Source organism: Heterodontus francisci, chromosome 1 (genome assembly GCF_036365525.1).
Source record: "Heterodontus francisci isolate sHetFra1 chromosome 1, sHetFra1.hap1, whole genome shotgun sequence".
NCBI lineage: Eukaryota > Metazoa > Chordata > Chondrichthyes > Heterodontiformes > Heterodontidae > Heterodontus > Heterodontus francisci.
This window is the reverse complement of record NC_090371.1, coordinates 134,523,429-134,548,158: the sequence shown is the minus strand read 5'-3', so window position 1 is coordinate 134,548,158 and position 24,730 is coordinate 134,523,429. Positions and strand designations below refer to the sequence as shown.

At 41.8% G+C, this 24,730-nt stretch overlaps 1 protein-coding gene across 2 annotated transcripts in view; it reads left to right on the top strand.

The window, feature by feature from the left end:
- slc30a9 (solute carrier family 30 member 9) overlaps positions 1–24,730 on the top strand; it is a 196,858-nt gene that overhangs the window by 50,927 nt on the left and 121,201 nt on the right. For both annotated transcript variants that reach the window (XM_068036225.1, XM_068036235.1), the window contains 2 exons: positions 2,743–2,842; positions 3,473–3,565. In XM_068036225.1, coding sequence (XP_067892326.1) covers positions 2,743–2,842; positions 3,473–3,565 — 193 coding nt within the window. The remainder of the gene's footprint in view (positions 1–2,742; positions 2,843–3,472; positions 3,566–24,730) is intronic.

The following is a 24,730-nucleotide window of genomic DNA, read 5'->3' as shown; positions in this document are numbered from 1 at the left end:
TTCGCCAGAAGCAGACCCAATGATCCAGAAACGAAAGCCCTCTCTCCTGCATCATCTCTTCAGCCATGCATTCATCTGCTCTATCCTCCTATTCCTATACTCACTAGCACATGGCACCAGGAGTAATCCAGAGATTACAACCTTGGAGGTCCTACTTTTTAATCTGCTACCTAGCTCCCTAAATTCTTGTTGCAGGACCTCATCCCTCTTTCTACCTATGTCGTTGGTACCAATGTGATGAGATAAGCTATTAAACAAAGAATTAACCAATTTGGTAGGAGAATAGATACGAAGCATTTTACTGATCAAGGAAGAGAATAAGATTACAAAAACATTATAAAGATTATTTAAGCATTTGAACAGTTGTTAAGCCTGAGAAGTATTGTAAGTGATATTTTTACGAATGCTTAACATGCATGTATCCAAATCCTGATATTGTAACACTTAATCGAAGTAAACTGCCTAATGTTTCCATTAAAACGGCAGAGAGAGGATCTGATACTTGTATAACAGTAATTTATAGCCTATAGTATTGTGTAATTAGGCAAGTGAGGAGTTTTAATGCTAAAAGAATATGCATCTTCTCAAAAATCTAGATGCCTTTGACAATTGAATTTTTATTCATAGCCAGACAGTAAATCCACTGAAAATATTTTAAATTATTTTGGAATGCAATGAAGCTTCATTCACAAATGTTTGTTTTGTTTGTTTGTTTCAGAGATGTAATGACTAAATAATGCTAATCAGAGGTCTATATGTAGCTCGCTTTAAAAAAAAAAAAATTACTATATTAAATATATTAAGTTGTACCAAAATGTAGAAGAAGCAAAGTAAAAGATAATAACTTTGAGTTGGTCTTTGTGCTGTGAGCTTCTGAGGCTACAATGGAACGCAGTAATTGAATAGCTACTGAGATGATGTGAATATTGACTGACTAGACAGAATCTAGTAATTCAGTACAAACCATAAAGTGCAAGGAAAATTAGTTTTTTTTAATTTGTTCCCCATTGTTTATTCAAAAATATAATTTTGCCTTGATATTTTTCAAAAGCAAATTTGAATCTCAAGACCTACACCGTGTTGAGTCTCCTGTCTGCAGGATGTTCAGGTTGTGAATGCTATGGGTCTACTTGCACTCCGAATAATCTAGTCACTGGTGTGAGAGTACTGAAATGAGTTCTATCTTAAGCTCAGGTATTCAGTCATTGTTGACATCACACTGTCAAAAGCCACATGCTTCATGGGTTCCACTGATTTTATTAAGGGTCACAACTTTGGACTGGTCAGAGAGTAGCTGCTAACCCACAAAACTATTCCACTGAATTAACAGACTGCATGTCCAAGATGATGAGACCAGCTGTTCAAGGCTGCTTGCAAGAATTTGATTCTGATGACTTCACTCTTGGACTATACTAGATGTGTTCTGAGTGCTTCTATATTTCTAAAGTTTTTTTTTTGCAGACTCTTATTTCAGAGCTGGACATTGGTTTATTTTGGGAAAACTGAAAAGACTCCATGGATGGGTTTTTACCAGGGTCACCTGACAGGTGTGGCTTTGAAAACAAACAGTTACTGGAAGGCACCTGTTTTCAAATAATTACCCAACAGGGGTTGTTTTTGACTTGATGTTTACAGAGAAGTGACCAGTCAAGATTTATAGAGGTCAGGAGGCTTCCCTCTTGTGACATTGTTTATGGGTTTTACTTTAGACAGTGAATTGGGTTATGGACAATGGTTTGCCAAGACAGTTGGAGAAAACTTGCTAAGAAGAACAAACCACCCCAACTCAGTCTTTTCCAAGCAGTTTGGAAAACACCTGCCTGTTTTCCATCTCCTTGACCTGAAAAGTAAGTGCAAGAAACAGACTGAAACTGTGACTGCATTCCTGCTGTAAGGGCTGTGTCTGAAACCTTTGCTGCATTTCCTGGAAAGCCTACCCAAACTGATCTTTGTCGCCTGAAAAGAACTGTTCTAGGAAGATCCCGGTGACAGCCGTCTATACGCATTTGGGACGCCAAACCAAAACAAAGGATATCTTTCCATATCTTCTCTCTCTTCAAGAATTAGCAAATATGTAATCCATGTTTTTTTGTCTTTTTTTGTAATAGAGCTCTAAAATGCAATTCCCTTTATTTTTCCAGTTAACCTGTGCGTATATGCGCTAAGGTAAAAAGGGAACTTTAATATTTCAATCTGTTTATGCTTTACTTCATTACTGGTTAAGACTTGTTTTATAATCTGATAATTTTGTTTATTAAAGAAACCTGGTGTGTTTTATTCCGGGAAAAAGAGAATATGATTGACCATATCAGTAAGTGGAAAACTTTATATGTTGTGACCTGTGGAGATGTGAAACTAGAATAAACAGTACACTTCTCCCGCCTCGGTCGTAACAGATGTTATGTGGCACTGAAATCAAAAATATTTTGCATTGATGAGATATGTAATATAAAAGGATCTATTAATGAACAAGTGTTCTAAATTTTTAAGCATCCTTGTTGACAGATGGTGATATCTGAGTTGCAGATGTGTGATAGGTTACTCTAACAAAATGTGATAAAATCTCTTGAAATTTGTGGCTGCATTTTGTGCTGTAACCATATTTAGTTGAGCTCTGTTTCTAAGAGTCTAATAAATATACAAGGGATAACAAGGGGCTTTGTTTCATCAGCATTAGAGAAAGTGTGTGTGTATATTTAATTCATTGTTTGAAAGCTCATTCTCTTCCCCGATGTTTTTCAGTTAAAGCTATTCTGAAGAAAAGAGACTATGGATCCGCATACACACAAAATAATTTCATCACTGGTATGCGAGCACTGAATGAGTTCTGTCTAAAACCCAGGTATTCAGCAGCATTGCTAAGAAATGAAGATGTTGTGATTTAAAAAAAAAAATGCAAAATATTGGAATGTAAAAGACAATCCAAATATGTTGATTATGTTTGTACATTCTGGTTAATTATACTTTTTGTGGAAAAGAGAATTGCAGCATACAAATCATGAACCTGATTTGTGAATTCTGCTGTACAAAGATCTCCCTAATGGAGAACTGAATAGAGAGCACAGTAATATTAACCATCCCAAGTTAATTCGTTTGTTCAGCCAGTCATGGATACTAATATCCCTTTCTTAAAGGACTCTGACAGAAATTCTGTATCATGAGAACCTTTCTTTTCGCCTGAGTGTGCACCGTGTTTATATATTTGGCTTGCTGTTTATAAAATGAAACACCCTAGGGCACAGTACTAATGCCGTGGGCTGCTATCAGCATGTAACACGTCCAAGGATCATGTGTCATTTTTATTTTTGGCCATTTTTTTTTTTGCCACTCGGCAGTTTCAGGGTTTGGGCCCAGAATGAAGCCTGCCTTTTTCTCCATGGTACCACATGGTGTAGTTCCAATGTGCTGTGCTGCAATGCTGTGTATAGTAATTATTTCTAATAAAGATCTTAATTTCTCACTTTACCTACAGTGACCTGGAGCAGTTAAGGAAGATTCGACGGCGAAGTCCTCATGATGATACAGAGGCTTTTACTGTATACTTAAGATCTGACGTGGAAGCCAAGTGGGTATAGATCACTTATCTTGCACTAAGAGAATTTAAACACCTATTAACTTTTATTTCTGTATACTTAATTCTAATATGGAGATCCTTTGCACTATTATGTTATCTCCAGGTAAGTTTCTTCATACAAAAACATTGAAAAAAAATTGCTGAGGCTAGGAACTGAATGGAGTGAGAATTGAATGTGTGGCCTCCTGATCTGTGGCACTGACTGTTAATGCTCCAATACTCCATACCACTCCTCTGTTAACTGTGCCAGTTTAACTGTGAAGTGGAGTAAATCCAGTTTTTTTTTTTTTTGCCACAGTGACACTCCCCCTTTTATCCTGCTCACACTTTCCATAATGCTTTCTTTGCCTTTCTCCAGTTTTCCTGTACTAACGTGCTGTCAGCAGTCTCAAGTCAGAAATCAACAGAAGGTTGAGATCAAATCTAACTTTCTCTGTTAAATACATTAACCTGAGTGTACTGTAATATAATGGACTTTAAAATGCATTGTAGGTATAGTGCTTCTAAATCATTTTTATAGTTTTGGAGAACCAAGAATTTTTTGTTTTAAAATTCAAAGTAATGCATTTACCAATGGATTTTTCAGAATATCAACATATTCTGATATTCCAAAGGCATTCTGAGTTTGCCTGTCTACTCAGAACATAAGGACATAAATATCCAGGCCAAAGAAAGATCATTTAATACATTAGCCTGTTCCGTCTAGAGTCCATATATGATTTCTGTATCATGGTGAGCAGTGGAAGGGGAAAATCCACACTGTAGCACAAAAAGTTTAAAAAAAAAAAAAGACCAGCACAGCAGGGCATATTGGCAGCGTGGGTATAGTTATCCAAGTAAGAGTTCTGTATACAAATGCACTTAGCATAAGGTCTGAAATAAGTGGAAGTACAGATTCAGCTTAGAGGATGATGGTAGTAGTCATTACAGAGAAATTAGGAATGGAGGGGGGAGTAGCAATATTGATAAAATACACAATTACAGCAGTAGAAAGCAGGGATTTCAGTAAGGGTGATCAGTCAATGCAAACATTTTGGGTAGCGTTAAACAGCAGAGGATTCAAGACTGTGGTAGGAGTGTCTACGAAGCTGCTAATAATGCAGTGGGGATGTATAAATATGGAACATACAGCAAAAAACATTATAATGGGAGATATTACATTTCACAGAGTGGCAGCAGAGCACAAGTAATAAAGGCAGTGGAATTTCTAGAATATATTTGGGACAGTTATTTTGTGAGGAGTAACGAACCAGAATTAGTTAACAATCTGTCAGTCTGGGAACATGTTACGAGCAGTGATCATAATATGACTGAAACACTGAAAGCAGTGATGAAGGTTTATAAGGCCATTCAAAAGCAAACCAAGCACTATTCAGAGAGAATTGAAAAGCAGAGAAATTATGTTAAACTTGTATAGAGCCTTGCTTAGACCACACTTGGAGTATTGTGAACAGTTCTGCTCTCCATATTATAAACCGGAATTGAAGGCATAGGAAAAAGTTAAAAAAATTTACCAGAGTGATATCAGAACAGCGAGGTTATACCTATCGGGAAAAGTTGAAGAGGCTGAGGCTCTCTCTAGAATGGAGAACACTGAAGGGTGACCTGATCAAGGTCCTCCAGATTATGAAAGGATTCGAAAGGGTTGGCGTAGACCAGATATTTCCACTTGCAGTTGAGAGCAGAACTAGGGACAATAAATATGATAGTCACTAATAAATTCAGTCGGGAATTTTAGACAGTTAGAATGTGAAACTTGCTACCACAGAGAGTAGTTGAGGCAAAGAACATAGATGCATTCAAGGGGAAACTAGAAAAGTACATGAGGGTGAAAGTAATAGAAGGATATGTTGATGGGGTTAGATGAAGAGGGATGGGAGGAGGTTTGTGCAGCGCATAAACACTGCGTGAACCTGTTGGTTTGAATGACCTGTTTTTGTGCTGTAAATACGTTCATACTTGGAATTTGGTATTAGGTTTGAGAGAAGAGAGAGAGTAATAAACCAAGATTTTAAATTTAAGTAAGGCAAACTTTGGTGGAATGGGAAATGAATTGACCACAGTAAACTGGGCTGAATTGTGAATGAGTAAACCTACAAATAGTGGGAAGTATTCAAAGTAATACTTGATATGATACAAAACAAGTACATACTGCTAAAAGCCAAAAGCTCCATTTATGTAGTGGAACATAACAACATGGAGCAGGAGTAGGCCACTCGGCCCTTCGAGCCTGCTCCGCCATTCAATAAGTTCATGGCTGAACTGATTACTCCATAGTTCCACCTACTCCGATAAGCTTCCACCCCCTTGCTTATCAAGAATCTGTCTACCTCTGCCTTAAAAATAAAAACACCATAATTAACTATTGAGTCAGGTGTCAAGCTAAAAGAAAAGTGCAAGGAAAAGTGAAAATCCACCTGACATGAGAGCTATGAGGCAACAAACGGGTACAATGAAAGTTTGAGGTGCAAAAACCTGTTTTTAAAAAAAACCTGTTAGCTTTGATTATAAGTATTGGGACTGACTGCTCCAGTCAAAGCCCCCAATCAAAATATGCAATTCTGATTGTGGTGGGCGAAACACACTGATGATTCAATTCCGTCCCTCCAAAGATCGTCTAACACATCATTTTAAACTTTCCAAATTAAAGGAAGACCCCGCCAAATTGTACCATCTATTAACCCCCTGAATGAGGCTACCCAAACCAGGTGTCTTTAAATCACCAAATTAACTGTTTGATTAAAAAACGAAATCTTTAAAACAATATGAAGATATAAACATTTAAAATAGAAAAAATTAGAGTCCTTGCAAATTTACAGTCCAATGTTGTTTGAAGTCCTCACAGCTGTCTGATGTGGGGGTGGGGGGTGGGGGGGGTGGGCGCGGCGGAAGGTTCTTCCACAGTAGAACAGTCCATAGTCTAATTCCAGCAGTAAGTGATGCTTTCCTTCCTTCAGCGAATTTCAACAATTAACGACTTGCAAACACTTTTTTTTAAATGAATGAATTTGGCTTTAGAATTTTTGAGGGATAAAAGATTGTCACAGTCTGACTTCCCTTCCTTCAGTTTAAATTATAACATCTCTGTTTTGGCTTGACTTTTTTAGAATTTTGAGAGATAATTAAACAGACTAAATTCACTTCCTTCAGTTTACATGGCAGAGAACTCTTTCAGGTGCTAACACCAGCAGTCTGTCTGTGTTCTTTTAGAACAGACTGTCTTCAACTTACAATTCAATTTTGAACTGGCTTTTTAACAAATGTATCGCTTGATATTCAGTCCAAGTGGCTGTATCCAAGGTAACGAGAAGGCACCCTTTGAATCACAGTCTCCAAATGGCTGTATCCAACGGCAACCAAAAATGCACTTTCTCCAACTCCTGAGGCTTGCTGGTTCTTATGCAATACTGATCCTTTCCAAGCCTTAAAGACACACCACATGTTCCCCGGGAAAGTAAAACTACAGGACCATGACACCTCTGCCCCTAGCGAAATGAAACGCCATTCCTGGAATGTTTCATTACATTAGGTAAAAAAAATACAAACTGAAAAAACGCTAACTTTTTTTTCCTCGCTTTTACAGATATACACTTAAAAAAAAAGTGTTCAGACTACAGCAACAAGTTCCACCAGAACATTTCGGCTTTAAATGGGCGGCGCAGTGGTTAGCACCGCAGCCTCACAGCTCCAGCGACCCGGGTTCAATTCTGGGTACTGCCTGTGTGGAGTTTGCAAGTTCTCCCTGTGTCTGCGTGGGTTTCCTCCGGGTGCTCCGGTTTCCTCCCACATGCCAAAGACTTGCAGATTGATAGGTTAATTGGCCATTATAAATTGCCCCTAGTATAGGTAGGTGGTAGGGAAATATAGGGACAGGTGGGGATGTGGTAGGAATATGGGTTTAATGTAGGATTAGTATAAATGGGTGGTTGATGGTCGGCACAGACTCGGTGGGCCGAAGGGCCTGTTTCAGTGCTGTATCTCTAAACTAAACTAAATTTTCAAAAGGTTGTTCCAATTAACCCATTTCAAATTTCCAAGCATAGTCTTCCAATTGTTTCCTGTTTTCTTCCCAAGTGTCCCTATTGTCCATCGCCTCAGCCAGGTGAACTGCACAGCTCTGAGCACTGACCACTACAGGGTTTACTATTCTATGCAACGTTTCTCAGGTATCCCTTAACCTATGTGGCATCACGTGACACTGGAAAACCCTGTCTGGTGTAACAGAAGCTGATTATTTTTTTTTTCTTATCCTGGGGTGTCAAAGGAATTTGACAGTATCCCTCCAGCACATCTGTCTCTTTAAGACACATTGTGTTGCCCACTCTCTGTCCTTACAGTCCTTTAAATGAGAATTTGGGTAGGAGTCTGCCTTCTTTACCACAGTGACTTTTCTAGAGTCTCTGCAAGTTTGAGCTGACTCACCAGGTTTAGCGATCAAGACCATCCAGCTATCCTGACTAGGTTCATCTAAGCTGCCCTTCAGCATGCATTGTACCTCTGCTTCCACTTAGGCCTGTCTGCCTGGACCTAAGTGACAAGGATATTGTTTTAAAGGAATGGTTTCCCCTATACCCACATGTGTGGCTAAGGTTGTGCATCCTGGCTTATCTCTACAAACATTTTGAAACGTTGTGAAAACCCTGGTTAGGACTACACACTGTTTTGCCTCTAAGTGTAAAAGCCTATGGTTTAATTTTCCTAGCCATTCTGCATTCCCTAATGGGATAGTTGAAGGTTCAATCTAAGAATTTCCTAGGCCTGCTTCTGCCTCATCCTCACTATCCTTTTCCTTCTCAACAGTCCCGATTACCTGCCATAACTGTATTAGCTTCTCCTCCCTGCGATAATATGGTTTGACACAACCGGTTCTTCCAGTGATCAGGGGTGTCATTCAAGTAATCTACCTTACCCACTCTTTTGATCACTCTATATGGGCCACTGAACAGTGCTTTCAGTAGTTCTCCCTGGGATGGTAACAACACTAATACTTCATCCCCTGTTTTTGTGGTAAGTTGTAGTTTTCCCACCATTTGATAAGTATGTCATGCCCTACAAAATTGTGTCTCATCCTTTGTAAGACCTGGCCAGCAATAATGTTTGCTTATGTGTGATTTGATCTTCTGAATTTCCCTATGTCTTGCAAAAGGAATGTCGTGTGCTAACCCTAATAATCCCCGTCGATATTTAGGTGGTACCACTATCTGTTCAACAACTATCCAGTCTCCATTTGCAGGCCTATGAGGGGGTTTCCATTTCCTCCTCAAAACCCTGTTTGACATATTATAGCCTTCCGTAACTCCTTTCACCTCAGCTTCAGATGCATCCGTCTGTGTCATTCGGTAGATCTTTGGATCAGCTTACTGTGCTGCAATGATAGACGATCTGTTAAACATCTCATTTGGATTATCTAAATCCCCAAATAAGGTTTCAGATACTTGTTTTTCAATTTGTGTTGCCCCTTTTATCTCCGACAATGGATCCTGTTTAGCCATTGCTCGGGTAACTACACATGCAGGAAATATTCCCAGAACTTGTTCCTGTAATTGCTCCGTTTCCTTAAATTCACATGGTTCCTCTGTAACTATAGGAAGAACTGATACTTTTAATCCAGCCAAATCGTTTCCTAGGGAGAGTAGATTAATACCCTTTACTGGTAACCTGGGGACAACACAGTTTTGCACTGGAGTGCTGACTTGAGTTGCATTAGAGTGTTAAAGTGGAAGTTTGGTGACTGAGGGTAACTAAGGGTTAATTTTATCTTTAGTCTGTCTTTTATTTAGCAGATTAACTTAACAGTTGCTGTTTGGGTTGGAGAAGGTGAGTTTTAGACCAGCTTTAAACAGAGTTCACTCAGGCTCTGTTTGCAGCTGCCCCTTGTTAACTGGTTTAAGCCAATTCTCTAATTTTCAGGGGCTAGAGTCAGTCAGTATAAAAGTGGGCCATCTTACAGTGCTGACCTTGTTTGCACTAGAGTGCTGACTTGGGTTGCATTAGAGTGCTATAGTGGAAGTTTGGTGACTGAGGAAGTTCAGTGAGGAGGGAGCGAGGAGCTCCTTTCATTTCCTATCTGTCCTCAGTGAGGGGAGCCGAGAGTTTCCAAAGAGCACAGCTGACTGGTGAGTAAGTCCTGGTGTGTATTTTTCAAAGTGGATTGAATTGTAAGTCATTGTTTTAGCAAGACTTAGTAGTTTTAAAAAAAATTATAATCTTCTAAACTTTTAAATTTAAAGGGTTTAGTCATGGCAGGAGAGCTTAAAGCCATGGTTTGCTCCTCTTGCTGCATGTGGGAATCCGGGAATGTTTCCAGTCCCCGGGACCAGCATGTGTGCAGGAAGTGTGTCCTGCAGCTCCTGGAAACTCGGGTTTCAGAGCTGGAACGGCGGCTGGAAACAATGTGGAGCATCCGCGAGTCGGAGAGCGTTGTGGATAGCACGTGTAGAGGGGTGGTCACGCTGCAGCTGAAGGGACTTGAAGGAAGGAAATGGGTGACCACCAGGCAGTCCAAGAGAATCAGGCAGGTAGTTCAGGAGTCCCCTGGGGTCCCGCTTGCAAATCGGTATTCCATTTTGGAGGCTGATGAGGCTGGTTCCTCCAGGGAGTACCGACAGAGCCAAGCTTCTGGCACTGCAAGCAGCCTGTCTATACAGGAAGGAGGAAAGAGCAATAGTAATAGGAGGGGATTCTACCGTCAGGGGAACAGATAGGCGCTACTGTGGCCGTCAACGTGACTCCAGGGTGGTGTGTTGCCTCCCTGGTGCCAGGGTCCAGGATGTCACTGGCTGCAGGGCATCCTGAAGGGGGAGGGTGATGAGGCAGAGGTCATGGTACATGTTGGTACCAATGACCTAAGTAGAAAGAGGGGTGAGGTATGCATCAAGAATTCAGGGAGTTAGGCAGTAGACGAAAAAGCAGGACCTCTCTGGTTGTAATCTCTGGATTACTTCCAGTGCCACGTGCTAGCGTGTATAGAAATAGGAGAATAGCACAGATGAACGCGTGGCTTAAGAGTTGGTGCAGGAGGGAGGGTTTTAGATTCCTGGACCACTGGGACCGTTTCTGGGGAAGGTGGGACCTGTACAAACGGGACGGTCTATATCTAAACCAGAGGGGGACTAACATCCTTGCTAGCGGGTTTGCTAATGCTGTTGGGAGGAGTTTAAACTAATTTGGCAGAGGATGCAGACTCCTAGCAGAATAGGGACACAGCTAAACACAGGAAAGCGAACAAGTCAGAGGGAATACAGCGGAAGTAAGTTTCAAGGGAGTAAGACCAGGATGGAAGGCCTCTACTTTAATGCCAGGAGTATTGCAGGTAAAACGGATGAGTTAAGGGCAATGATTGACACGTGGAAGTGATATAGTAGCCATCACGGAGACATGGTTGAGGGAGGGGCAGGATTGGCAGCTCAATATCCCGGGATATAGAATCTTCAGGCGAGACAGAGAAGGGGGTAAAAGAGGAGGGGGCATTGCAATATTGGTTAAGGAGTCAGTTACTGCAGTAAGGAGAGGTGATATCTTGGAGGGGGCATCAAATGATGCTTTATGGGCAGAGTTTAGGAATAAAAAAGGGACAGCCACATTGCTAGGTGTTTATTATAGACCCCCAGATAGTCAGTGGTAAATTGAGGAGCAAATATATATGGAATTTGCAGAGGTGTGTAAAAATAATAGGGTAATTATGAGGTGATTTCAACTTTCCCAACATTAATTGGGATAGTCATCGTGTTAAGGGCTTAAATGGAGTGGAGTTCTTAATGTACACAGGAGAACTTTTTAGCTCAATATGTAGAGGATCCAACAAGGGAGGGTGCAGTGCTGGGCCTAATTCTGGGGATTGAAGCCGGACAGGTGGTTGATGTGTTGGTGGGGGAGTATTTTGGTGATAGTGACAACAACATGGTACAATTTAAGCTTGTTATGGAGAAAGAAATAGACAAGTTGCAAAAAAAAAAGGTTTTGGTTTGGGGTAGAGTGAATTTTAGTAAAATAAGGCAGGATCTGGCCATGGTAGACTGGAAAGATTTAATTGTCGGGAAATCTACAGAAGAGCAGTGGGGGGCATTCAAAAAGGAAATGGGGAGGGTACAGGCCCAACATGTTCCCTCCAGGGTAATCGGTAGGAGCAACAAGCCCAGAGAACCATGGATGACCAGAAACATTCAGGGTACGATGAGAAGGAAAAGAGAGGCTTTTAGCAAATGCAAGTAGAGCAAATCAATGGAAGGATTAGTGGAGTACAGAAAGTGTAGGATGGAGCTTAAGAAAGCAATTAGGAGAGCAAAGAGGGGATATGAGAAAGCTCTGGCTGGTAAAAGTAGGGAAAATCCCAAGATGTTCTATAAGTATATCAATGGGAAGAGAATAACCAGGGAAAGAGTATGACCCATTCGGGACCAAGGGGGAAATTTGTGGGTGGAGCCAGAGGGCATTGGTAGGGTGTTGAACGAATACTTCACATCTGTCTTCACCCAAAAGAAAGAGGATGTAGATATGGAACTTGGAGAGAGAGACTGTGAGGTTCTTGAGCAAATTGTCATGGGGAGTGTCAAGGTAGTGGAGGTTTTGGAAGGCTTAAAAGTGGACAAATCTCCAGGTCCAGATGATTTGTGTCCCAGGATGCTGTGGGAGGCGAGGGTGGAGGTTGCAGGGGCTGTGACCTTAATTTTTAATTCCTCTGTGGCCACGGGGGAGGTGCCAGAGGACGAGAGAACAGCTAATGTGGTCCCACTATTTAAGAAAGGTTGTAGAGATAAGCCAGGGAACTACAGACCAGTGAGTCTCACGTCAGCGGTAGGGAAACTACTGGAGAAAATTCTGAAGGAGAGAATCTATCTCCCTTGGAGAGGCAAAATTTGATTAGGAATAGTCAGTATGGTTTTGTCAGAGGGAGGTCATGCCTAACAAATTTGATTGAAATTTTTGAGCATGTGACCAGGTGTGTAGCTGAGGGTAGTGCAGTTGATGTAGTTTACATGGATTTCAGCAAAGCCTTTGACAAGGTCCCACATGGGACACTTGTCAAGAAAGCAAATGCACATGGGATACAAGGTAACTTGATAAGGTGGATTCAAAATTGGCTTAGCTGTAGGAGACAGAGAGTGATGACAGACGGCTGTTTTAGTGACTGGAAGCCAGTGTCCAGTGGCGTACCACAGGGATCTGTGCTGGGTCCCCTATTGTTTGTCATTTATATAAACGACATAGAAGACTATGTGGGGGGGTAGGATCAGTAAGTTCGCGGATGACACAAAGATTGGCCGAGTGGTTAACAGTGAGGTGGAGTGTCTTAGGTTACAGGAAGATATAGACAGGATGGTCAAATGGGCAGAATACTGGCAGATGGAATTTAACGCTGAAAAGTGTGAGGTGATGCACTTTGGAAGGAGTAATGTGACACGGAAGTATTCAATGAATGGCCTGACACTGGGAAGTTCCGAGGAACAAAGAGACCTTGGCGTGTTTGTCCATAAATCTCTGAAGGCAGAAGGGCAGGTTAATAGGGTGGTGAAAAAGGCTTGTGGGACACTTGCCTTTATCAATCGAGGCATAGATTACAAAAGCAGGGAGGTCATGTTGGCGTTGTACAGAACTTTGGTAAGGCCACAGCTGGAGTACTGTGTGCAATTCTGGTTGCCACATTATAGGAAGGATGTGATTGCATTGGAGGGGGTGCAGAGGTGATTCACCAGGATGTTGCCTGGGATGGAACATTTAAGCTTTGAAGAGAGGTTGGATAGGCTTGGGTTGTTTTCACTGGAGCAGAGAAGACTGAGGGGTGACCTGTTCGAGGTGTACAAGATTATGAGGGGCTTGGACAGGGTGGATCGGGAGCAACTGTTCCCCTTAGTTGAAGGGTCAGTTATGAGGGGTCACAAGTTGAAGGTGAGGGGCGTGAGGTTTAAGGGGGATTTGAGGAAGAACATTTTTACCCAGAGGGTGGTGAAGGTCTGGAATGCTCTGCCTGGGAGGGTGGTAGAGGCAGGTTGCTTCACATCCTTTAAAAAGTACCTGGATGAGCACTTGGCACGTCATAACATTCAAGACTATGGGCCAAGTGCTGGCAAATGGGATTAGGTAGACATTTCAGGTGTTTTAATGCATTGGTGCAGACTCGATGGGCCGAAGGGCCTCTTCTGCACTGTATTATTCTGTGATTGTGAACACCTACAATTACTATCCCAGTTATTAAGTCACTCTCTAGGCGTACTTTATATAAAGGTACGGGTATACACACCCCGCCAATTCCATTAACTAAAACTTAAGTGTTCAAGGGGCTCTGTGGTGGAAGCCTCATATCTTTCCCCAGCAAGAGAGTTTGAGTTGCTCCTGTGTCCCTGAGTACAATGATGGGCTTTCCTGCCTCATTCACAGGATACGGAGTTACTCTCCCCTTTGACAATAAAAATTATTATAACTCTCAGGTATTTTATTCTTGACCTCTACACTCCTTTTAGTTTTAGTATCTGGTTTCATATTCACAGCTGTCGTTAAAGCTATAGCCTGGTCTGCTATACTCTGTTAGTCTTTTCCACTGTACTAACTTTGTGTACCCCATAAGTCCTATGGGTTTAACCAGGCAATTTCTAGCACTCTGAATGAAGATGGTGGCACAGTGGTTAGCACCGCAGCCTTGCAGCTCCAGCAACCCGGGTTCGGTTTTGGGTACTGCTGGCGCGGAGTTTGCAAGTTCTCCCTGTGACTGCATAGGTTTCCTCCGGGTGCTCCGGTTTCCTCCAATGGGTGGTTGAATGTCGGCGCGGACTTGTTTCTGTTTCGGTGCTGTATCTCTCTATGACCCATCTTGTTGCGATGATAACACTTTGGCTTGCGAACCTCACTTCTACCCTCGGCATCTTCCTTTCTGACCTGGGATGGTGATCCTAGGTAATCCCAGCTGTTCCTCCTTGTCCCCGGCTACTTGCCTTTCTTTCACCCTCCCACTTACTATCCTTCTCTGGGTTTATGGGGGTGTTGGACAAAATGGGTTATCTTATTCACAAGCTCAAAATCATCAGCAATCTCTGCTGCTTGTCTGGCTTTCAAAAGTTTCAGGTTATCTATAATAGTTCCCACTACTGAAGGAATGGAGTTTTTAAACTCTTCTAAGAGAATAGATTCTTGAAGGTTCTTGTGGTTGCTCTGTTTAATGCCCACATCCAACAGTCAAAATTCATTTGCTTCACCCTCTCAAATTCTAAATATGTCTGCCCAGTCAATCTCTAAGTTCCTCAACTTTTGGCGGTAAGCTTCAGGGGCTAACTCATACGCAGCGAGAATAGCCTTTTTATGCCATCTCCTAATCTGCTGACGTCTCTTCAGGAAGCATGGCATAAGCTTCATGGATTCTGCCTACCAGCCTGCCCTGAATAAGCAATGTCCAGCTTTCTTTTGGTCATTTGTTTTCGGTCATCTGTTTGGCTACTTTTTCAAAAGATATGAAAAATGCCTCTATGTCCCTTTCCTTGCACTTTGGAAGAGCCTGTATAAAATTAAACCACTTCTCACTGGGTCCTGACCTAAACTCAGATTCTTCCTGACCTGAATTTTCCTTGGGTTCAAGACTACCCTTTTGTCTTGGTTCCATTTCTTTTAACTTAAATTCCCTCTCTTTTACACTTTCTCTCTGAAATGCTCTCTTTCTCCCTTTCCTCTTTCAAATTCAAGTTTTCTTGCTGCTATTTTTTCTTTTTTTCCAATTCAAGTTTTCTTAATTCTTTTTCTGGCTCATGATTTATTTTTGGTTCTAACTGAATCCTAGCCAATACCACTGCACCATTCTCGGACCTACAACCTTCATGTCTCTCGTATTTTGTTCCTTGTATTGCCCTTCATCTTTATCATCTTCGAATTCCAGATGTTTGGCTATCAATCCAATTATCCCTGCTTTTTTTTTTTTGGCACCTGATCTCCATTCCAACCCCAATTTCCTGCCATTTCTTTTAATTTGTTCTTAGTTAAAATTATCAAGTCACTCAGGGAAACATTCTGCATTCCCAAAAACTCTGCTGCAATCACTAATGCTATTACAATGGTATAGACTGTATCTTATACAAAAGACCTGGTTCTTTTAATTTCTTTGTAATTGGTGTTAGATTTAGATCCCAATAATCGAGTTTCCAATGGATATGATCCCAGACTCGAGAGCAATTAATATGATGCCAAATGCGTGCCCTCCAAATTAGTCTGATTCTGATTCCAGACGCGAGCCACTGAACTAAATATGATTCAACTGTGAGCGAGCCCCCAATTAAGATATGATTCAAATCCCGGACGAGAAACCCAATTAATATGTTACAATTGACCGCTCCAGTCAAGCCCTTCAATCAAAATATACAATTTTGATTGTGGTGGGAGAAATGCACTGATAATTCAATCCCATCCCTCCACAGATCGCTTAACATATTTTAAACTTTCCAAGTTAAAGAAAGACCCAGCCAAATTGTACCATCTATTAACCCCCCAAATGAGGCTAACCAAACCAGGTGTCTTTAAATCAACTGTTTAATTTAAAAAACTAAATTCTTACAAATTGGAGTCCTTGCAAATTTACAGTCGAATGTTGCTCGAAGTCCTCATAGCCGTCCAATGGGAGGGGGGAAGGTTCTTCCACAGAACAATCCGTAGTCTAAGTCCAGCAGTAAGCGATGCTTTCCTTCCTTCAGCAAATTTCAACAATTAATGACTTGCAAACACTTTTTAAATGAATCAATTTGGCTTTAGAATTTTTGAGGGATAAAAGATTGTCACAGTCTGACTTCCCTTCCTTCAGTTTAAATTATAACATCTCTGTTTTGGCTTGACTTTTTTTAGAATTTTGAGAGATAATTAAACAGACTAAATTCACTTCCTTCAGTTTACATGGCAGAGAACTCTTTCAGGTGCTAACACCAGCAGTCTGTCTGTGTTCTTTTAGAACAGACTGTCTTCAACTTAAAAAGCCAGTTCAAAATTGAATTGTAACAAATGTATCACTTGATATTCAGTCCAAGTGGCTGTATCCAAGGTAACGAGAAGGCACCCTTTGAATCACAGTCTCCAAATGACTATCCAATGGCAACCATAAATGCACTTTCTCCAACTTCTGAGGTTTGCTGGTTCTTAAAGCAGTACTGATCCTTTGTAAGCCTTAAAGACACACCACCTATTCCCTGGGGGAAAAAAAACTACAGGACCATGACAGTATATTATGAGAAAGTTGGAAAAGGAAATGTGGGCCCAATAAAGACAGATGCTGTTGAGACAAAAATGGATAATAAATAAATAACTTGTTAAATTGAGTACTTTGTATTTGTTTTCACACTGGAGGACAAAATACCAAAGTTACAAGGGAACCTAAAATTAAGCCAAGGGGAGGAACTTGGTGGATTTAACATGAGTTAAAAAATGGTAATGAAAAAATGAGACTTAAGATATGCAAATCTCCAGGACCTGATGATTTCCATCCCAGAGTATTAAAATAAATAGGTGAAGAAATTACGGATGAATTAGCCATAATTTTCCAAAGTTCTCCAGATTGAAAATTACAAATGTCACTCTTATTTAAGGAGATGGGGAGAAATAGATAACCACAGATCGGTCAGTTTAATGTAATTGTGGGAAAGTTAATGGATTCTATCATCAGGGCCAGAGTGACTGAACAATTGGACAAGAAAGAGCTGTTGAAAGCAATTAGCATGAATTTGAAAAGAGTAGGTCATACCTGATTAGTCTGGTTGAACTCTTTGAAGAGGTCGTAGTTGTGGTGGGTAGTGTCAGTGGATGTAATGTGCATGGACTTCCAGGAGCTATCTAAGTGATCCCATTCTCCTGCTCTTTGCCCATAGCCCTGCAGTTTTTCTCCCATAAGTATTCATTCCTTTTCAAAGTTACTATTGAATCTGCTTCCATTACCTTTCCAGAAAAAACTCACTTAAAAAAAAAAAAAAAAAAATTCCCATTGTTTCATTCTTTGATTTTAAAATTTGCTCTTCAAAATGTTAAAAACATGGTGGATTCTATATTGGCCTTTTGATGTTGCTTTAACTGCAACATGTTACTGAGATTCCTAGGTATATTGAGAGAGATTTGTAAAGCGAAATGTGGGCCTAATAAAGACAGATGCAGGTGAAACAAAACCTGTTATGAAGGTGCAGCATATTATGGAGATATTGCAGCAAATCGAATTGGCACTAATAGCAAGAAACAGTTGAAGCCACTGGATACAGCAAAGGCTATGGGCTGTGACAACATCCCAGTTATAGCAGTATCTAAGGTTTTCAGATACAAAGAGTTAAATAAAAACGTTTTGGTTAACCTCCCTATAAAATAGTGACATTAGCACAGGAGAAGCAGCTGATTGAGTGTTTGTTTAAGTTGTTAGGAAAGTGCTTCCATTTTTTTGTTAAATTTTTTTTGAGGACACATTTAAATGATGGAAATGGATTTGATTTTTGAAAGGCTGAAGATTTCATAGATGCTGGACCTTGTTTTGTTGCCAGTTCACTGAAAGGACACAGATGTTGTGTTTGAAAACAGCCTTTGCTGGAAATCATGTGCTTTAAGCTCAATAAACAACAGAAACCTTGGTGACCTGGGGAATATGTTTACAGAGAAGTGACATGTCAAGATTTACGAGGGTCAGGAAGTTCTGACTTGCTCTTTGCTTTCGCTTGTGAGATGTTGTTTTGGTTTAGCTGGGGCGTGGACAGTGCTCGAAAAGCAGTTGAAGATCAGCCTGCTAAGAAAGAAACTCCAGCTTATCTTTCCTGCACCTCTCAGACCCTGAGAGGTCCAGTATGTCAGCTCCTCTTGCCTCCTACCTTTGAAAAAAACCTGCAAAACCAGTGTGTGACAGTGGAAACTCCTGGTGCTGCATTTCTCCTGGAAAGCCTACCAGATTAATTCTCAACGCTGCCTGAAACGAACTGCTTCTGAAAAGATCCCAGTGAGCCATCACCATATACCCAGACTCCAGACCAAAAGGGACAACTGACATTCTTCCATATCTTTTTTTTTTTCTCTGAGAATTCGCAAGTATTTGGCCAAAGTATTCTTTTTTGTCCTGTAACAGACCTCTGCAGAGAGAAGTTCTGTATTTTTTTCAGTGTGAATTTGTGTGTGGGGGATTTTAAAAGGAAACTTGCGTGTTTCAAACTGTTAATGCTTTGCTTTGTTACTGGATAAGTCTTGTTTTATAATAAACTGATAACTTTGTTTATGAAAGAAACCTGGTTGGTGTAGTTTATTCTGGGATAATGAGTAGAGCATATGATTGACTGCATGGGTAACTGGGTAAACATTGAAATATATGTTGTGACATGTGGAGAAGTGGAACTAAAAAAGACAGTGCACTCCCCCCACCTCGGTCGTAACGTAATTAGGGGCTCTGTGTGGGATAACCCAAAAGCCGACAATGTGCAATTGTAAGCATTAGCATAAAGTTTACACTACCAGAATGTCTTGATCAGTTGCTACGATCTTTCTGGAGAAGGAGGACTTATCCCTGAGCGATTTGAGAAACTTAACCAAGGTTAAGCTAAAAGGCTCCAAGGCTGCAAAATTGGAGTTGGAGTTAAAACCAGGAGCTAAGAAAGCAGACATAATTGAAATAATAGCACAGCATTTAAAATTGGAAGAGGAAAAAGGTGATCAGATAGTAGTTCAGTTGAATTAGCTAGGATTCAGTTGCAATTGGAAATGAAAAAAGTTGTGCTTGAGAGAGAATTGACAACGAAGAAACTTGAACTTGCGAAGGAAAGGAATTTGAATTAAAGATGATGGACAAAGGGGTCTTGACTCTAGTGACAGTTCTGGTGAAGAAAGATCTGACACCAGCCCAGGACCGAGTGGATAGCTGTTTAAAGCCCTTCCGAAGTTTGAGGAAAGGGACGTAGAGGCATTTTTCATTTCTTTTCAAAAGATAGCCAGACAGATGAAGTGGCTGAAGGAAAAGCTGGGCACTGCTTATGCAAAGCAAGTTTATGTTCAGAGCTCATGAAGTTTATGCCATGCTTTCTGAAGAGGTTTCTGTAGATTGAGATGGTAAAGGCTATTCTTGCTGCTTATGAGTTGGTCCCTGAAGTGTACAGGCAGAAATTTCGGAACCTCCGGAGATCGGCTGGGCAGACTTATAGAATTTGAGAGGGTAAAGCAAATTAATTTTGACCATTGGATGTGGGCACTAAAGGTAGAGACCATGTATGAAAACCTTAAGGAAATAATTTTCCTGGATGAATTTAAAAATTCCCTCCCACCATTAGTAAGAACCCATGTAGAGAACCAGAAAGTTTCAACAGACTGGCAGCTGAGATCGCTGCTGATTGATTTTGTGAATAAGCCTAAACCCTTTGTCTGTCACCCCCACAAACCCAAGAAAGATAGAAGGTGGAAGGGTGAAAGGAAGGCAAGTAGCTGGGGACAACTGGGAACTCCCCAACATTACCTCAGGCCAGAAAGGAAGATGCTGAGGGTCGAATTGAGGTCCGCAAGCCTAAGTGTTAACATTGTCACAAGGTGGAACACCGTGCAGAATGCTGGAAGTTGCAGGGTAAACCCATGGGACTGATTGGGGTGCACAAGACCAATGTAGAGAAAGGGACCCTGACTGAGAGTATGACAGAGGTTGTAGCTCTGACTGTAGTTGTAAGGCCAAATACAAAAACCGCTGTGAGTCAGGGCACATGAATAAGATACTTCAGAGTTGCAAGGAATTCTTGTCAAAAGGAGAAGTAACTCCTTATCCCTCAAGTGAAGCAGGTGAACCTCTGGTTATACTTGGGAATGCAGGAGCCACCCAAACACCCTTGCTGGGGAAAGACAAAATTTTTCCACCAGAGAACGCATTGAGTGCCATGGTTTTAATGAATGGCAATGGCGGGGAGTATATACCTGTACCTTTGTATCGGGTGCACCTGGAGCGTGACATAGTGTCTGGAACGGTAACTGTAGGAGTTGTCCACAGTTTGCCTGTAGATGGAGTTGACGTACCTCTGGGGAATGATATGGCCGGAGCGAAAGTAGTCACAGAAAAAACAAGTGAAGTTAGAGACTGAAAAGTTACAGGAAAAGGTTCCAGGGAATTCTTCCTTCATGTGTAGTGATCTGAGCTAAGCAAGTTCCATTGTCAGAGGTAAAATTGACATCTCACAGTCAAAATATTTGAAACTTACTTTGGGGATTTGGATAATCCGAAGGAAATGTTGAATAAATCTTTTTTTTTTAAAGAGATACAGCACTGAAACAGGCCCTTCGGCCCACCGAGTCTGTGCCGACCAACAAACACCCATTTATACTAACCCTACAGTTATCCCATATTCCCTACCTACACTAGGGGCAATTTACAATGGCCAATTTACCTATCACCTGCAAGTCTTTGGCTGTGGGAGGAAACCAGAACACCCGGCGGAAACCCACGCGGTCACAGGGAGAACTTGCAAACTCCGCACAGGCAGTACCCAGAATTGAACCTGGGTCCCTGGAGCTGTGAGGCTGCAGTGCTAACCACTGCGCCACTGTGCCGCCCTAGTTACATAGCCCTGAGGCACTGTTTGTTTGTCCTTGTTATGTTCACCCACTTACCTATATTATTACCTTTTTGGTCTTTTTAATTTACCCTTAGCTGCTCATATTCCCTCAGCAGAACCTCTATCCTCGTTCTGCCTATATCACTGGTACCTACGTGGACCACGACAACTGGATCTTTTCCCTCCCACTCCAAGTTCCTCTGCAGCCCAGATGCGATATCCTGACCCCTGGCACCGGGTAGTCAACACAACCTTCGGGTCTCGATCCTGGCCACAGAGAGCAGTGTCTATGCCCCTAACTATACTATCCCCGATTATGACTACATTTCTCTTCTCCCCCCACTTGAATGGCTCCCTGTACCACGGTGCTATGGTCAGTTTGCTCATCCTCCCTACAGTCCCTGCTCTTGTCCACACAGGGAGCAAGAGTCTCGAACCTGTTGAACAAGGGCAAGGGTTGAGGCTCTTGCAACACTACCTCCTGGATCCCTCTACCTGCCTCGCTCCTAGTCACACCCTCCTGTCCCTGACCACTGGCCGAGTTCAAGTTAGTTAATCTAAGGGGAGTGACTGTCTGTCTCCTGAAACACAGCGTCCAGGTAACACTCTTTCCCCCTCCCTGATGTGTCGCAGTGTCCGAAGCTCAGACTCCAGCTCATCAACTCTGAGCGGGAGTTCCTCGAGCAGCCAACACTTGCTGCAGATGTGTTCACTAGGAACCGCAACAGGTCCACCAGCTCCCACATCATGCAGGTACAACACATCGCCTGGCCCTGCATCTCTTTTATTTAATTAGATCTTAATTTGTTTTTTAAATTTCCGACTGTTCTTTTGTTTCTAATCTGTAAAATATTTCTCCTATTCACCTTTAATCTGAAATAGGTAATTCAAATTAGCAGTTACTTGCCAACCAATGAATTTGCGGTTTTCCTGTGATGTCACACTTTTTTTTCAGTCTCCTCTTACACCCCGAGTTAATAAACCAAGTGATGGCCAGTGTTCCTAACTGTGGTTTACCTTGTTGATGTGTTGGTATATAGTGACACTTGGAAGGACCACTTGGAACAACTAGAAGCTCTGTTTAGAAAATTACCATTGGCTGATTTAGTGATCAACCTTTTTGTTTTTATTTGTTTTATGGGGATGTGGGTGTCGCTGGCCAATCCAGCATTTATTGCCCATCCCTAATTGCCCATGAGAAGGTGGTGGTGACAAAGGCCGATATTTCTTTAGCTCGATGGTGGGATGCCATCTTAAACTGCTGCAGTCCATGTGGAGTGGTATACCCACAGTGCTGTTAGGAAGGGAGTTGTAGAATTTTAACCCAGTGACAGTGAAGGAACAGTGATATCGTTCCAAGTCGGGAATATGTGTGGCTTGGAGGGGCGCTTGCAGGTGGTAGTGTTCCCACGCAGCTGCTGTCTTTGTCATTCTAGGTGGTAGAGATCGTGGGTTTGGTAGGTGCTGTCTAAGGAGCCTTGGTGTATTACTGCAACGCATCTTGTAGATAGTACACATTGCTGTCACTGTGCATCGGTGGTGGAGGGAGTGAATGCTGTGGATGGTGTGCCAATCAAGCAGGCTGCTTTGTCCTGGATGATGTCTAGCCTCTTGAGTGTTAGAGCTGCACTCATCCAGGCAAGTGGAGAATATTCCATTACACTCCTGACTTGTGCCTGGTAGATGGTGGACAGGCTTTGGAGAGTCAGGAGGTGAGTTACTAGCCACAGGATTCCTAGCCTCTGACCTACTTTTGTAGTCACGGTATTTATATGGCTACTGCAGATCAGTTTATGGTCAATTGTAACCCCCCCCCACCAGCATATTGATAGTGGAGGATTCAGCAATTGTAATGCCATTGATTGTCAAGGGGAGATGGTTAGATTCTCTCTTGTTGGAGATGGCCATTGCCTGGCACAGGTGTGGTGTGAATGTTACTTGCCATTTATCAGCCCAAGCCTGGATATTGTCCAGGTCTTGTTGCATTTCTACATGGATTGCTTCAGTATCGAAGGAGTCGCGAATGACACTGAACATTTTTGCAATCATCAGCGACCATTCCTTCTTCTGACCTTGTGATTGAAGGAAGGTCATCGATGAAGCAGCTGAAGATGGTTGGGCTAGGGCACTACCCTGAGGAACACCTGCAGTGATGTCCTGGAGCTGAGATGATTGACCTCCAACGACCACAGCCAACTTTGCGCTAGGTACGTTTCCAACCAGCGGAGAGTTTTCCCCCTGATTCCCATTGACCTCAGTTTTGCTAGGGCTCCTTAATGCCATACTCAGTCAAATGCTGCCTTGATGTCAAGGGCAGTCACTCTCGCCTCTCCTCTTGTTCAGCTCTTTTTTCCATGTTTGAACCAAGGCTGTAATGAGGTCAGAAGCTGAGTGACCCTGGTGGAACCCAAACTGAATGTCACTGAGCAGGTTATTGCTAAGTAAGTGCCGCTTGATAGCGCTGTCGACGACATCTTCCATCACTTTACTGATGATCAAGAGTAGACTGATGGGGTGGTAATTGGCCGGGTTGGATTTGTCCTACTTTTTGTGCACAGAACATGCCTGGGCAATATTCCACATTGCTGGGTAGTTGCCAGTGTTGTAGCTGTAATGAATCAGCTTAGCTAGGGGCGCAGCAAAAGTGCCAAAAGTGAAATTGCAAAAACAAGAGTGACCTACCTCGGGCGTGTAGTTGGGCAAGGACAATTGTTGCCAAAAACAGCAAAAGTACAAACATTGGTGCAGTTCCCTGCTTCTGAGACTAAAGGAGAAATCATGAGTTTTTTGGGGATGTGGGGTTTCTACCAAATTTTAGTACCATAGCTGCTTCACTGACAGACTTGCTACAAAAAAACAAAGCCACAGTAGTGTGTTCAGGAGAGTGCCAAGCATCTTTGAGGGGCTGAAAGCCATTTTGATTAATGAACCAGTGTTGGCTGCTCCAAATTTCACTAAGCCCTACAAGGTAGCAATTGATGCTTATGACCTGGGGGTTGGTGCAGTCCTGTTGCAAGATGATGAATCGGGCATAGAAAGGCCAGTGGGATACTTTTCCAAAAAGCTGGATTGCCATCAAAAAAAGATATTCAGCAGTGGAAAAAGAAACCTTGGGCTTATTGCTAGCTCTGAAGCATTTTGCGGTCTGTGTCTGCCATGACTACAGGGAGACATTGGTATATATTGATCATAACCCCCTATTCTTTGTGGAAAATTTCAAAAACCAGAATGCCAGACTATTCGCTGGAGTTTACTATTGCAACTTTATCACTTAAAGATTATCCACATTGCGGGCAAAAATAATGTAATTGCAGATACTTCGTCTCGGACTTAACGTTTGGTTATGAGTGCAAAGATGGTACAAAGCAGAACTGCATTAGCTACAGGTAAAGAGTGAATGAGAATGAGTGTGTAAATGTGTTCCAATGTTTTTCATCTATGTTTCCATACTTTTGTCATGAAATGCATTTAAAAATTTAAAATAATGGCAGTGTTATGAAAGTGCTTCCATTTTTTTGTCAATTTCTTTTTGAGGACTTGTATTTAAATGGTAGAAATGGATTGGATTTTGGAAGGCTGGAGATTTCATAGATTTTGTTTTGTTGTTGACAGTTCACTGAAAGAACACGAAGGTTGTGTTTGATAAAAACCT